The following is a 13,018-nucleotide window of genomic DNA, read 5'->3' on the forward strand; positions in this document are numbered from 1 at the left end:
ATTTCATAATTTTCATATTGTCTTTTTAACACTACAGTACTTATTTATTCACATTTTCCTACAGGGTATTGAATCAGTGAAGATCTTTTGTGACATGAAATTAATCAGAGCATAACCCAGGCAGTACGATTTATTTCTCCAACCAGTAGACAACTGTTACCCCCTACTTTCATCTACTTCTATCTAATGGTCACCTCAGCTACTATTAGCTTAGTCAAGGTAAAGAGACCAGTGGTTTGAGTGGGGTCCCTCTCCCCTACTGTTCTTGATGATCTTGTCAAGGGCTAATTTAAAACCCAATACTACAGTGGAATCATGATAATTTACAGAATACAAATTTGGGGTTACCACCACTACTACTACATAGTACTGTAGACTGTTCCACAGGTCTACTACCTTCTTCATGAAGAATTATGGTACTGTACATCCTTAAATTTCTTGTGCCGGATAACAAGCTTGTAATTATGAAATTTTGAGCTTATAGCATTTGACATTTTGAAGATGTGATCTACAGTACATTTATATTTTCCATCCTTTCAAGATTTTTTAATGTCTCACTACGGGGTCTCCAATTTTAATATTCTACAGTGACCCCCTCGGTTAACGAACTCAATCCGTTCCAGAAGGTCGTTCGTTAACCGAAAAGTTCGTTAACCGAAACCATTGTTTCAATGGGTTTTTGGGTAATTGGTTCCAGCTCACCGAAAATTTCCTAAATTCAACAAAAATGGTAGAAAAGTTCACTTACTTTGAGGTGTGTATGTAGAAGGCTCCTGGATGATGATGATGGGATGATTTAGAATGGGGGTGGAGGAGAAGGAAGAAGAAAAGGCATTGGGGTGGAAGAGAAGTCACCCCATGGCACCATTTCATCCATAAAATTTTAGTTCTCTTGGTGTATTTCAAGATTATTTTCTTTAAATCAACACTGCACTGCATTATATATTGTCAATATGTAAAATATATTTCAAAATGACCAATAATTTGCTTGGAAACACAGAAAAAAAGCGTTTAGTTGAAGAGAGTCTCAAGCAAGATGTTACCTCCACTGAAAACAGAGAGAGACTAACGCCTGTCTGGTGTGTTAACAGGCTGGATGGCACGCCAGAAACTAGTTTCTTTACCTTCAATTATGTTCAATAATTGTTAAAATGACTAAAAAAGTTAATATTAAATTTTTAAAATTATTGAATAGTATAAACTTCTTGATATTTACTAAAATAGTAAGGAATTTAAGCCCTAGAACCGATTAATGTATTGGCGGACTGATACAAAAGCTGGTTGCCCGGTCAGTGCAAGCGAAAACATGTTGAGGTCGGTTCGTAAGAAATTCGTTAACCGAATTGAAGATCCTTATGGAAGGCAGTTCGTTAACCGAGGCGTTCGTTAAACGAAGGGTCACTGTATTTGGCTAACATACTGCTATGTTATTCAGCTCAAAGGGTAACCCGTACACGAGGTGTTGGTAGACTATCTCCACTAACCTCATTACTATGGGGATGCCACTTTTAATATTTTATTTGGCTAACACCAGATGATTTTATTCGGCTCAGAGGTACCCCATATACTGTACAGTACTGTACAAGGGGTTATGGAGGTCCGTCCTAAAATTGCTAGTTTGTAATGTAAGTTATACAGTATTATTTGTGGCATTTTAATAAAATTTTTGGGTGTGGTAAAATCTGCTCAATTTTTTTCCTGAATGTATAGTATCTCAAACTGGATTGATGAATGCATCCCAAATTGTTTACTTTAGCATACTGGTGTGTCGAATATTATCTCTTGTCTTACATGTTTTCCCAAATTCATCGCAATTTTCCATGATCACCTGATGGCATGGTGTCCTGGCTACCATCAAGTAAATTTTAAACAACTTTTACAGTTGGATGCCCTTCCTATCACCCACCCTCTTTTATATGTGGGACGTCCAAGTGCCCCCTTAGCTAACACGGAAGGGTAGCTACTCCCTGAAATATTCAACTTGATTCTGTATAGTATCTCGTGGAGCACTGTAAGAGATATTACAATAGTTTCCTATTGGATTCAAGCATTTTTCTGTCTACATACTTACCCTGAGAATAATTCAATAGATTAACATACAGACTACAGTATAATATACAGGTACAGTATTTACATTTGAAACTTCCAAATTTTTCAGTTATATAACCCAAAATAAATTTTACAAAGTATATTTTAATTTGCACATCTTTAGTGTAGACATATTACTACAATATGTGAAAAGTCTCACCTGACAAAATATATTGAGATTCTTCCCTTTTAGTTTGATATTGTAGAGTTCAAGAGTTGATAAAATGAGTGATTTTGAAAGGCATATGCTGATTCCCTGTAGAATTCGATGAATGACCTTCAATGCAGCTGTGTAAAAAATGAATAATAGAGTACATGTACAGCACAGAAAAATACATCCTTTAGCAAATATCACAACTCCCCAAGTCCACATGACTGGGACACTCTACCAGCAAGTATTGCACAGTCAGTGACCACCAAACATTCATCACAATAGGGTTGCAGGCCTCTGGCCATAAGGAAATTGTGGGTGAGGTGAGTGTGGCCAACATGTAGATGGGTAAGGGCAGTCTCATAACGGCAGGACATACAAGGATATTCCCATGGACAGATCCTCACTGTAATTTCCCGCAGCTTGTTGGGAACGGATAAATTGTTCCAATGCAGCTGCCAGGATGGCTGATCTGACTGCAGGGAAGATATTTCCGTGAGAGAAGGAGCACAAAGGAGCATGGCAATAGGCAGCAGACCTTTTGCCACCTCATCAGCCCTCTCACTACCTCTCACAGAGACATGGGTGGGAATACTGAACTGTACCTGTATTCTGAAGTAGAGGATATTCAGTGAAACAAGACAGAGAATGTGGGGCACACTATAACCTAATTGGGACTATTAAAAATGGGCTGAGAACTTTGCTGGTGAATTGCAAATGGCTAGAAACATCCATGAAAATAACAATAATAAATCAAAAAATTTTTACCATAGATAATCAATACATGAATATTAAAACAAATAAATAATCAGGAGTCTATTGGATGCTGAATTTCCTACAAAACAATTATATTAAAGAGTTAATTAGTTTACCTTCCTTTCCATCTGGAATATATATGTGAATATTCAAAGGAGCTATCTTGTTTTGAAGAGTATGGCATAATGCCTCCAACTGTTCTAGATCAATCTCAGATAAATTGAGATCCAAACTTCCTTGAGAAAACTGATGGGTGAAGCGTCCAACTGGATAAGTATTGAATAATTCGCAGGCAAGTCTGTAGTGACGTGTGAGGGTCTCCCCGAGTAACTGTAGGTTAGGAGATTTAGGAGACATCCTTACAGAGAAACCTGGAACAATAAGCATTATTGATGAGAAGAAATTTATTATCCCAAGTTTTTACTTACGCTAAAGTTTTTTGTGCCCTGAATATTTTAAAGAAATTCCTGATTTTACAGGTATAAAAATCATATAAATATATGACAGCCATCAGATACTGTATAACAATTATAAGATGCCACTAATATAAAAATGGGTCAAATCTTACAACTGTATTTTGTTTTTTCACTCCATATAAACCAAACAATTAGCAAGAAGGCTTGGCATTAAATAGTCATACAGCGCCTTACTATGGTTATCAATATGCAAGGACAGTACTGTATTATTATTCCTTATATTTCTAGGTAAATATTCCATAATGACCATTCATGGACTTTATACTGATTCATACAGTACTTGTATACTGTACTGTATAATACAGTATAGGGAGATAAAGCAAAAAATAATAATATTTTTAAATAAAATACTTTATTGTACAGTATAGTATTGCATTTCTGGTGGAAATTTATAGTTTTTGCATTATTTTCAATGAAGAAAGTACAAGTTTGCAGGTATACTTTTTGTTTAATTCTTACTCGACCATTCAGTGGAAGTGTTGATGTCTTGTGATAATCGTGTGCATGCGTTTACTTCTTACTTAGCCAATCAGGGCAAGTCTCAATGTCATGTGAATTTGAATTAGTGGGAAGATGACCTCTGTCTTTAAAGGTTGCTCATTGGAAGACTGGTGTGTTCTCCTTGGTTCAGTAAAGTGTCCAAGGTGTAATCAGACTGTACAGTATGTATCTTCATTCTTGGTATGGCAGTAAAAGACAGACACTCCTGAAGAAAAAGATATCGTGTACTTGTGAGTTTATGGTTTCTGCGTTCAAAGGTACGTGGTTGGACAATACTGCACCACTTCCTCCTTAATGTGTCGGCACTTTATTCAACTTCATTTGTCAATTAAGGTAAGGGTTAATATTCGTCTTTCACCCAGTCCTCTTATAGTGTTTCTGACTACCCTAAATATATATTTTTTTTTAATAAAGAATCGGTATTTAAGAGTAACATTTCTTGCTCAAATGCTTAGTTTTTAATATATTTACCCTCAAAACATAGACCTACTTTCAGCTGTGTCAAGGTGATTCAGCGGTCCACCAGAGTGGGTAGACCGTGACGTCATGGCAGCGATGTGTATGTCATCTATGCAGGTTAGATAGTATTATATGTTTATCTTTGGTCAAGGTTAGCGATGATGCAGTCATGGTTAGTGGCAATTTGGTTGTCAAAGGTAGGTTAGGTTAGGTTAGGTTACCTTCTTTTGATATGAGAAATTGTTTTTCTGGTGTATTTTGTTGTAGTCAAATATGACCTTCATTTCTTGTTAAAATGGTAGTTTTACAGTTTTTGTCAATAATCTACGAAATAAAAAAGGCTCATTTGAACAAGAAATGAAGGTCATATTGACTAAAACACCAAAATACACCAGAAAAACAATATCTCATATCAAAAGAATGGAATGGGCAAAAAATTAATAATTACTGTACCTAGAAATAGGTAAATATGCCATAGTGACCATTCATAATGTTTTTCACTCATAAGAATGACCTTCGTTTCTTGCAGAAACGAGTAGTTCAGTACCATATTGCATTTTGGTTGTATTATTATCGTTTCGGTCATTCCTGGGTTCTGTGGCTAGGTTAGGAAACGTTAGGTCAGGTTTTCAAATGTTTGTTTAGTGTTTTGGGGGCATTTTACCCCACATTTTCCCTCTACTTAAAAGCCTTGCAACTTTTAAACAAGTAAAATTTTTAGCAATTTTATAGATTAAAATATACTCTTAAACTATAAATTTCCGACGGAAACGCTATAGGAGAAAAGTGTCTTAGAATTGTCTAAACTACTGATTCCAAAACTTTAAATCCTAAAATTCGCTGGATAACCGAAACGATAATTTTATCAGGTTAGGTTGGTTAGGTCATAGTTTGTATATCTAAATATTGTACGGGGATGACTGATATGATGATTTTTACCCTTTTGGTGATATGACTCCCTTAATTAACACCATTGTGGGGTAAAAATACGCAAAAACGACTCATATCAGTATACATGCCTATGTAACCTAACCAGTATGATTAGGTTAATTATAACTAACCTAACTTTACCTAACCAAAACCTATTTCTACAATACTGATGAGAAATTAACATACACACTATACCTTTCAAAAAGGTGTCGGTAAATTTTTTATGACTGTAAATGATACTTGGTCTTGGAATATATTCTTATGCCATACTGATATATGCAGTTACCGTGGATTTTGCTTCCAATTACTGTACAGGCTTCATAACCACCCATTACTGCTTACAGCTGTGAATTAAGAATTGTTGTGTGACCAAAATTTCTCTTTATTTTATTTATACAGTATGTGCAATTTATGAGGAACTCGCCGCAGACTCACGCAATGTTGTTTACAAACAAAGTGCATTCCGTAGGGATTACAAATATAATACTCGATGTGACAGATGTACTTAATATAAAACTTTTCTTCCATGGGATAAAAGGTATGTTAATTCTTAAAATTAAAAGTTTTTTCAAATTGAATAATATCTATAAAAATTTCAGGATTAAATTATTTTGTGTAGTTTGTGCAATTTTCATAAAATATTTAATAATGCAATGTTTAGGTTGTATATTTAGTAATGCAATGCTTAGGTAGTATTTCAAACACCACAATAATGTGTTTGCTTTTCACCAAGTTTTGGCTGCCACAGCTAAATCATACAAAGTTTGAATGCTAGGCCATATAATATACATTACCGTATAGATTTAGTAGAGTACAACCACGGAACTCTATACTGTATATTGATTTTTAAACAGGAAGAAAAAGCAAAAACAAATAAGAATACTCTACACGATAATGTTTTCGTAGTTTTGATGCTATACTGTACTTAAAAAAATACGTTGGTCACAAAATAAGTTGTGAAAAAAAGTGTCACTGCCAACTGTTATCAACTTGTAGAAATAGTGATGACATTTTTATCGCTACTGAAATAGTAGCCTGTTCAAAACAACTTAAGTAAAGTGCATTGGTTAACTGACTGTGATATTTATTTCCTATTGAATGGTGTAAAACTGGTGTAAAGCTGTATAGCTTACCACCATCACAAATACTTTCTTTTTTTCTGTAAAATCAAATGTGTTGCCTTGAGAAATTATTTTTGGATATCTAAACCTACAGACTATATATGAATAACCTGGCGTTATCACACAATATCAAGAAAGGCGCAATGGATGACGCAACCGTCGCGGATGATAAAAAAAAATAACAGTGAGCCATCCTCCTAGTCTCTAGAGCAGGGGTTCTCAACCAAGGGGGAATTCCCCCCAGGGGGGGAATTCAGGTTTTCAGGGGGGGGGGGGAACTGATTCGGGAGCAAGAGATATGTTCGATGAGAAATCAATCACAGAATTTTGGCCCTTGATGTGCGATTCCTACCCAAAAGTGGCAGAAAGAGCTATCCGTGCATTGCTTCCGTTTGTGTCGACGTATCTTTGTGAGTCAGGCTTTTCAACTCTGTTGCAAATTAAAACGAAGCAACGTAGTAGATTAGAGGTAGAAAATGACCTGCGTTGTGCCCTTTCAAGCACTCCTCCGCGTATCCCAGAATTGGCGAAGAAAAAACAATCACAGGTTTCTCATTGACTGTAATCTTCATCTGAATAAAATTAATTACAAATTTACAATATCCTGGTATTCTATTGAACTTTTTGTTTATTGCATTATGCTTCAGTTTGGTCTGTTAAGTAATTCATTATAAATAAAAAAAAAACTATTTTACTTTTATTCAAGTTTTATAAATCCATCAACATTTTCAATTGGCATTTAATTTGTAAAACTCCACTATAAAAATAATCCATGTAAAATTGTAAATGTATATGTACTAATATGGAAAAAATAAAGGATTTTCAGTATTATATGCATATTATTTGGAATGCACTTTTTGAGGCAGACAATCTTGGAAAGGAGGGGGAATGACATTCTGACATATGGTGAAAGGGGTGCATGGGGCAAACAAGGTTGAGAACCACTGCTCTAGAGTATAGGATCCTTGGTTTCACAGCATAAAATTTCACAAATTGTTTTTGTAAACATACTATATATGGGGTGCTGGTGATACAGCGGTAACGTGATTATCCCTCAATATCGTGTGCAAAGTTCAATCCCGGCCCGGTACAGATGTGAGAAGTGTGTTTACCAGGGGTAGCATCATAGGCTTTCTCTGGGTACTCCGGTTTCTCTTGCATTGTACTAACATTAGTCAATGAAGGTCATAACAATGTAACAAAGAAGAGATGAACCGCGGGAACGGCTAGTATACTGAAAAGCGGTGAATTGGCAAACAAATGTTTTCTCGGAGCATTAAACATACTTTTCCTTATGTTAGTTATAAATTCACATGTGTGTATACTGACAGTGGGGGGAGTTTAAAAAAATGATTTAACAGGTAAGATCATATACCTCATAGCACAAGTCTGGGCCTAACTCCACCGTGTATTAGCACGGTTGTTCGTACTTTTACTTACTTTTATCCTCTTCACCACTGTTCATAGTATGGCAATCAACTTCCGCGAATCTCATTTCTTCTAATAGAGGAAGTTTTGACACAACATATTAGTATAGAACAAAAGAAATGCTGTACCTTGTCTGAAAAGGGGACTGGCTAAGTGTCAAGTGGCCTGGCATTACATTTAATTTCACAATAACCTTGCTGAATAGGTGTGGTACGCAGTACCAAATATTGTGAGATGAACGTCCGTTTCTAGCGCGAAAATATCTCATGAGTGTGTCCTAGGTTCAATACCCGGTTCGGAACAGGTGTGAGAATGGTGTTAACCAGCGAAACCAACGACTAATCCTTGAGCTAAACCTTAATACCACACATCGCAGGTTTTATCCAGGTACTCCGGTTTCCTCTTGTACCAACACTGGGCAATAAAGGTCTTAACAAAACACAAATCAATAACAATGAACAGTCCAACCGCCCGAATGGCTAGGAAGCTGATAAGTGGTGAAATGCTGAATAAAATAAAGAACGTAAATGTACAGTTGCCTTGCGATTTGTAGTACTGATGCCTCTGCCTTTTTCAGTTTTCATCTTCCATTCTTGAGCTTCATTTTCGTAAATACTGTTAAATCTGGCAAGATCTCAAAATGCAGAGTACGGAAAATTAGTTGTTAATTTGTTAAATAAAACGTGTGTAGTTGTTTATTAGCAACTGTCAATTCAGTAGAATGTTGATATAGCAGTCTTTCCTCACCTACTTCAACACGTTGTATTATTTAAACCAAACGGGACTCGCTCAGAAACCACGTGTAGGATTTTTATATTTAAAACACTTGATGACTAGTGTCGATATTGCTCTTCATCTCCGTTTATTTTGTGTTCCAAGCTCCGTCCCGTTTACCATAGCATTTTCCTGGGTTTTCCTCTTTCCTTCTCCCTCTCCAGTATCAGTTCATTCGTCCTGTTATTGGCTTTGTTGTTGTTCAACGGTATTTATCCCACTACTTTCCTCAATTATTACCTCTTAGCTCGAGTGATTTTTCCAGCACACTCTCTCTTCTGCCATCACCTAACCACCTCAGTCAATTATCTTACCGAGCCTAATTGTCACTTTCATGTTCTTTTCACTTAGCCTTTGGACTTTTGTAAACACCTTGTCCACTAAACTCTTTCCGCCCCCTGCCTGCTGTCATCATCATAGTACTTCAGATTTAAAGGGGTTGGTCATCATCTCACTTTCACTGGTGTTGTGCGCCAACTATCAAATAATTATATGTTATAAGTCTTATATTGTGTACGTTGTTATTGTTACATTCTCTGCATATTAAACATGATAAACCTCACTCACGCAAGAAGACAGTAAACTATAGTGGTGAGACAATACTTACTTGGCTGAACTCTTGTCTTAATTGTACCTATTTTACCTTCTTGGCTAATCACGATTTTTTTCATAATTTTTACCAACTTGGTTGTTAATTCATGATAATCATATTCTAATGTTTCTTCGGTTTTGAGTTTAATATTTTGTCGAATGCCATTTTCTCTGATACACCTGTATAAGGTTAATGGTTTCTCCTGCTGGAAATACAAATTACCAATCCCTCATCCTCTCCTCCATTTGTGATCTTACAATAATATATTTCAGAATCCACTTAGAGCTTCTGATGTGCAGTAGGCCTAGTAGTCAGGTTTCGCGGCAGTTCTTAGTATCATTGCTTTTTTTTCTCAATCTTTAATTAATTTTTTTAGCTTTCCCTGCACAATCAAAGATCCTTACCAGTCACTTTATACATTCCTCACCAGCACAATTAGATATTTCCGAGGGCAGGTCAACCATGTCAGGGATACTTTCCATTATTCCGTATTTGGCTGCATCTGCTAAGTGTTGATGCATAATATATCTGATTCCCCGCCTTCCCTTCTGACTGGATTTCACCATCCGTAATCTAGTTCTAGTGATGGTCTTATGTTTCCATGTACCCTTATTAGGAGTCATATTTCTTATCTTTCAACTCAAGATCTTTAGGGTTAGTTAGAAACTTGTGCAGAGCCTTGTCATTATTAATGCTGTGTTGTGGGGGTTATCTCCGACAATTTTTAGCTGTGCGGGTTTTGAATATTAATTCATGTAAGAGATTAGTGATTCTGTCTACTAAACATTTTTACATGCCAAATCTTTTACAAAATGATTGCATGAATAGTGTCTATAGATGAACAGTTGTAATAGTTAACTGTTTATTCTTTTGGGGTACTGTATTTGAAACAATAATATTTGATAAATTTGATAATTAATAATAACACTAATTATTTAATAAAATTTTCATGCAGTTTTACGATTAAATAAGCATGTATATAAACTATGCAGGTACAGTATACCGTATTCAGTTCAGCATGAATATAAGCAATTTGACCAATGATAGCCGACAAAGCTGTTTGGTCTCTAATAAGTGTGTCTGTAGGAATAATAGTGGAAGTTTTTTTTTTTATAAATTCAACAAACATTAAATTGCGTTTGGACTATGATGCTGGCGGGTCACTTTAACGGTACATCATCCTGTTGTTAATTATATAGAAACTCACTCTCTTCTCTTGCTGTAGCTTCATCAGTAAAGTGTTATACATTGTTTAGTTTCACCTTTGAATTGTTTCATACCATAAAATTATGCTCACTCCCTCTATTGTCTGCCGGCTCATATCCCTAATCCTTACATAATTTGCTGTTACATACATTGGGCACAGTCCATTGGACATCCCGTGAGCGTGATTCATCCTCAGCTACTTCATTCTAGGCTGAAACATTGACAATAAAATAAAATAGATAAGCTCGAATCTTTTACTTACCAGAAACCTTAATTTTTGATTTTTTTTATAATTCCTATTTTCAAGGTCCTGACGACGAACGTTTTTTGTATGTGAAAATGTGAGAATGCATTTGGTGTCAATCACATTAAATCAGTACATGTAGTTGTGTGAAATAGTTCAAAATTAATACCAAACATTATACTGGTGATGAAGCTACATCAAGAGAAGTGAATAATTTTTTGTAGAATTACTATATATTATACAGTACTATGAAAAACACTCACCATTGATTTAGCTTAAGTACTATGTTGTATTTGTTACATTTGTACTCTGATTTATTGACCTGTTTTGTTGATATAATATATTGCTATTTGATTAGTAACTCCAACATCCCATAAGAGCCATACAGTATTAATGGAAATACATTTAACAGTGATGACTCTTGAGCTGCTTATTGCTTACCATGTTTGCGTACTTACTGGTCTATTGTGGAATTTTATGGCGATTTTATTGAATATCTGTCTATTTACCAAATGTTTATCTTTCCATCTAACTAAAAGTCTAAAGCAATACACATTACTTCCACATTTGAAAAAAAAACCCATTATACTCAGCTTATTATTTTTCTGTGCTGCTTGTCAAGTCTCCGAACGGGCTACATCACTTAGGAGACAAAATTAACGTGGAATTTCTTTGGAAAGATGAGGTGAATCTTTATTTCTTCAGTTACGGGAAATATTTATCGTGCGACGTGTTAAGAATCAGAGTCTGTACTTCTTAAGATGGCGTGTGTGTGTTACCAAGGCAACAGGAACCGCGCAGCGAATTCCACCTTCTAAAATGTAAGATGTTTTTGAATTTGAGCGTTGATGTTTGGTATGATACTATGAAATAGACTTGCGAATACAAAATTACTAAAGCATATTAACAATCTCATGTTGAATAAACTTGGTAAATAGTTTTTGGAGAAATAATAATAAAAACAAAATAGTTGGTACTTCAATTCTATACACCTTTGATTTAGTATCAAAATTACTTATTTGATTTAAAATAATTATAAAAGCTTTAAATATGTTATCAAAACTACAGATAAATTGATAAAGAAAGTTCAGTATAAAATATGATTCAATAATCCGTAGAGCGACAGCGGGTTCTTTCAAATATGGAGCCAAAACTTAGGTAGTACTTCTTAAGAAATGAACACAGTCAAATCCATTTAACTAACCAAATTTCTGCGTGTATAGAAATTAATTCATAACTTAATAATCTTGCAGAATATTTAACCAACAGTGAAGCAACATTTGGAAAGCTTACTCCCTACGCGTGTATTGATTGATGACGTCACAAGTGCGTCACTCCTCCGCCCAGCGCCTCCCGCCATTTGCAAGCGTCTCGCACGTTCCTGTCTGGCTGTGATATGTGAGTATGATTTATTTCCCTCCCGTAATTTTGGCAATACGCCTTGTTTACGGTTTAGAGTTGTACCATTAGTTGAAGCTTCGCGTAGAGATTATTCCGGTGTAACTTTTGTCGTGAAATTCTTTGATTTAAGGGTGAAATATGTGAAAATCGGAAGTTGAATTTCGTGTTCCGGGATTTGGGCGTTTGGCGGCGTCCGTTGCCGGGAGGGGACGCGCGCTGCAGTTGCTGAGTCGGAATTATTCGTAGTAACTCATAACTTACCTTGAACTACTTTGAAACGTGGTGTCAATGCCATAACTGAGAATTTGGTATTTATAGCTCTTTAGTTAAGAATTTTTAGTATTTTAAGTTATAACACTTGATGGAAAGTGTAATATACGTGATGATGGCATCTGGGGAGATCGCGTCCGCGGCTCGGGCAGCCCTCAGGGACAGACAAAGAAACACCCAAAGGCGCCCATTTCTTGCCCGCCCCAACACTCATTTAACCCCCCGGGCTACAGTCTAAATTATTGGATGGATCTTGCTAATGTTGTTAATAACGTAAGTGAGCGGTACTGAGCGACGTCCACTACTGCCAGCTCTCACCGGCACAAGATTGATTAATAAATTTGAAGTTGCGATCTTTGCTGAGTAAACGATATGCGTGAGCAGAAATTACTGCCTTTGTTCGTGAACTCATGGGACATAACGTAGTGTTGGCTGGCCGTGATTGTTACTGTGTTAAGATACTCGTGTGGTTATATTAGTGTTGAAATGGTTTGTTTATAAAGTAGAAGTTGTGAAGTTTTTATGCACCACCGAGGGAGTGAAGTGAGTTCCTGTTATTTTGTTTACATGGAAACTTGATCAAACTGACTTATCCCGAGGATTTGCAAGTGTTATAAGGTT

The 13,018-nt window shown here is 35.9% G+C and overlaps 1 protein-coding gene across 4 annotated transcripts in view; it reads right to left on the reverse strand.

Annotated features, from left to right (window-relative positions):
* Positions 1–5,812, reverse strand: part of LOC121865002 — a 29,177-nt gene extending 23,365 nt beyond the window's left edge. Inside the window, exons 1-4 of one of the 4 annotated variants that reach the window (XM_042364274.1) lie at positions 5,557–5,805; positions 4,463–4,540; positions 3,112–3,366; positions 2,249–2,376 (exon numbers count right to left, since the gene is read on the reverse strand). In XM_042364274.1, coding sequence (XP_042220208.1) covers positions 2,249–2,376; positions 3,112–3,366; positions 4,463–4,520 — 441 coding nt within the window. In that variant the 5' untranslated portion in view covers positions 4,521–4,540; positions 5,557–5,805. Of the gene's footprint in view, positions 1–2,248; positions 2,377–3,111; positions 3,367–4,462; positions 4,541–5,556 lie in introns of those variants that run through there. The other 3 variants (XM_042364275.1, XM_042364276.1, XM_042364277.1) reach the window with 3 other exon arrangements.
* Positions 5,813–13,018: the final 7,206 nt, after the last annotated feature.

The sequence above is a fragment of the Homarus americanus genome, unplaced genomic scaffold (genome assembly GCF_018991925.1).
Source record: "Homarus americanus isolate GMGI-L3 unplaced genomic scaffold, GMGI_Hamer_2.0 scaffold2539, whole genome shotgun sequence".
Classification (NCBI taxonomy): Eukaryota; Metazoa; Arthropoda; class Malacostraca; order Decapoda; family Nephropidae; genus Homarus; species Homarus americanus.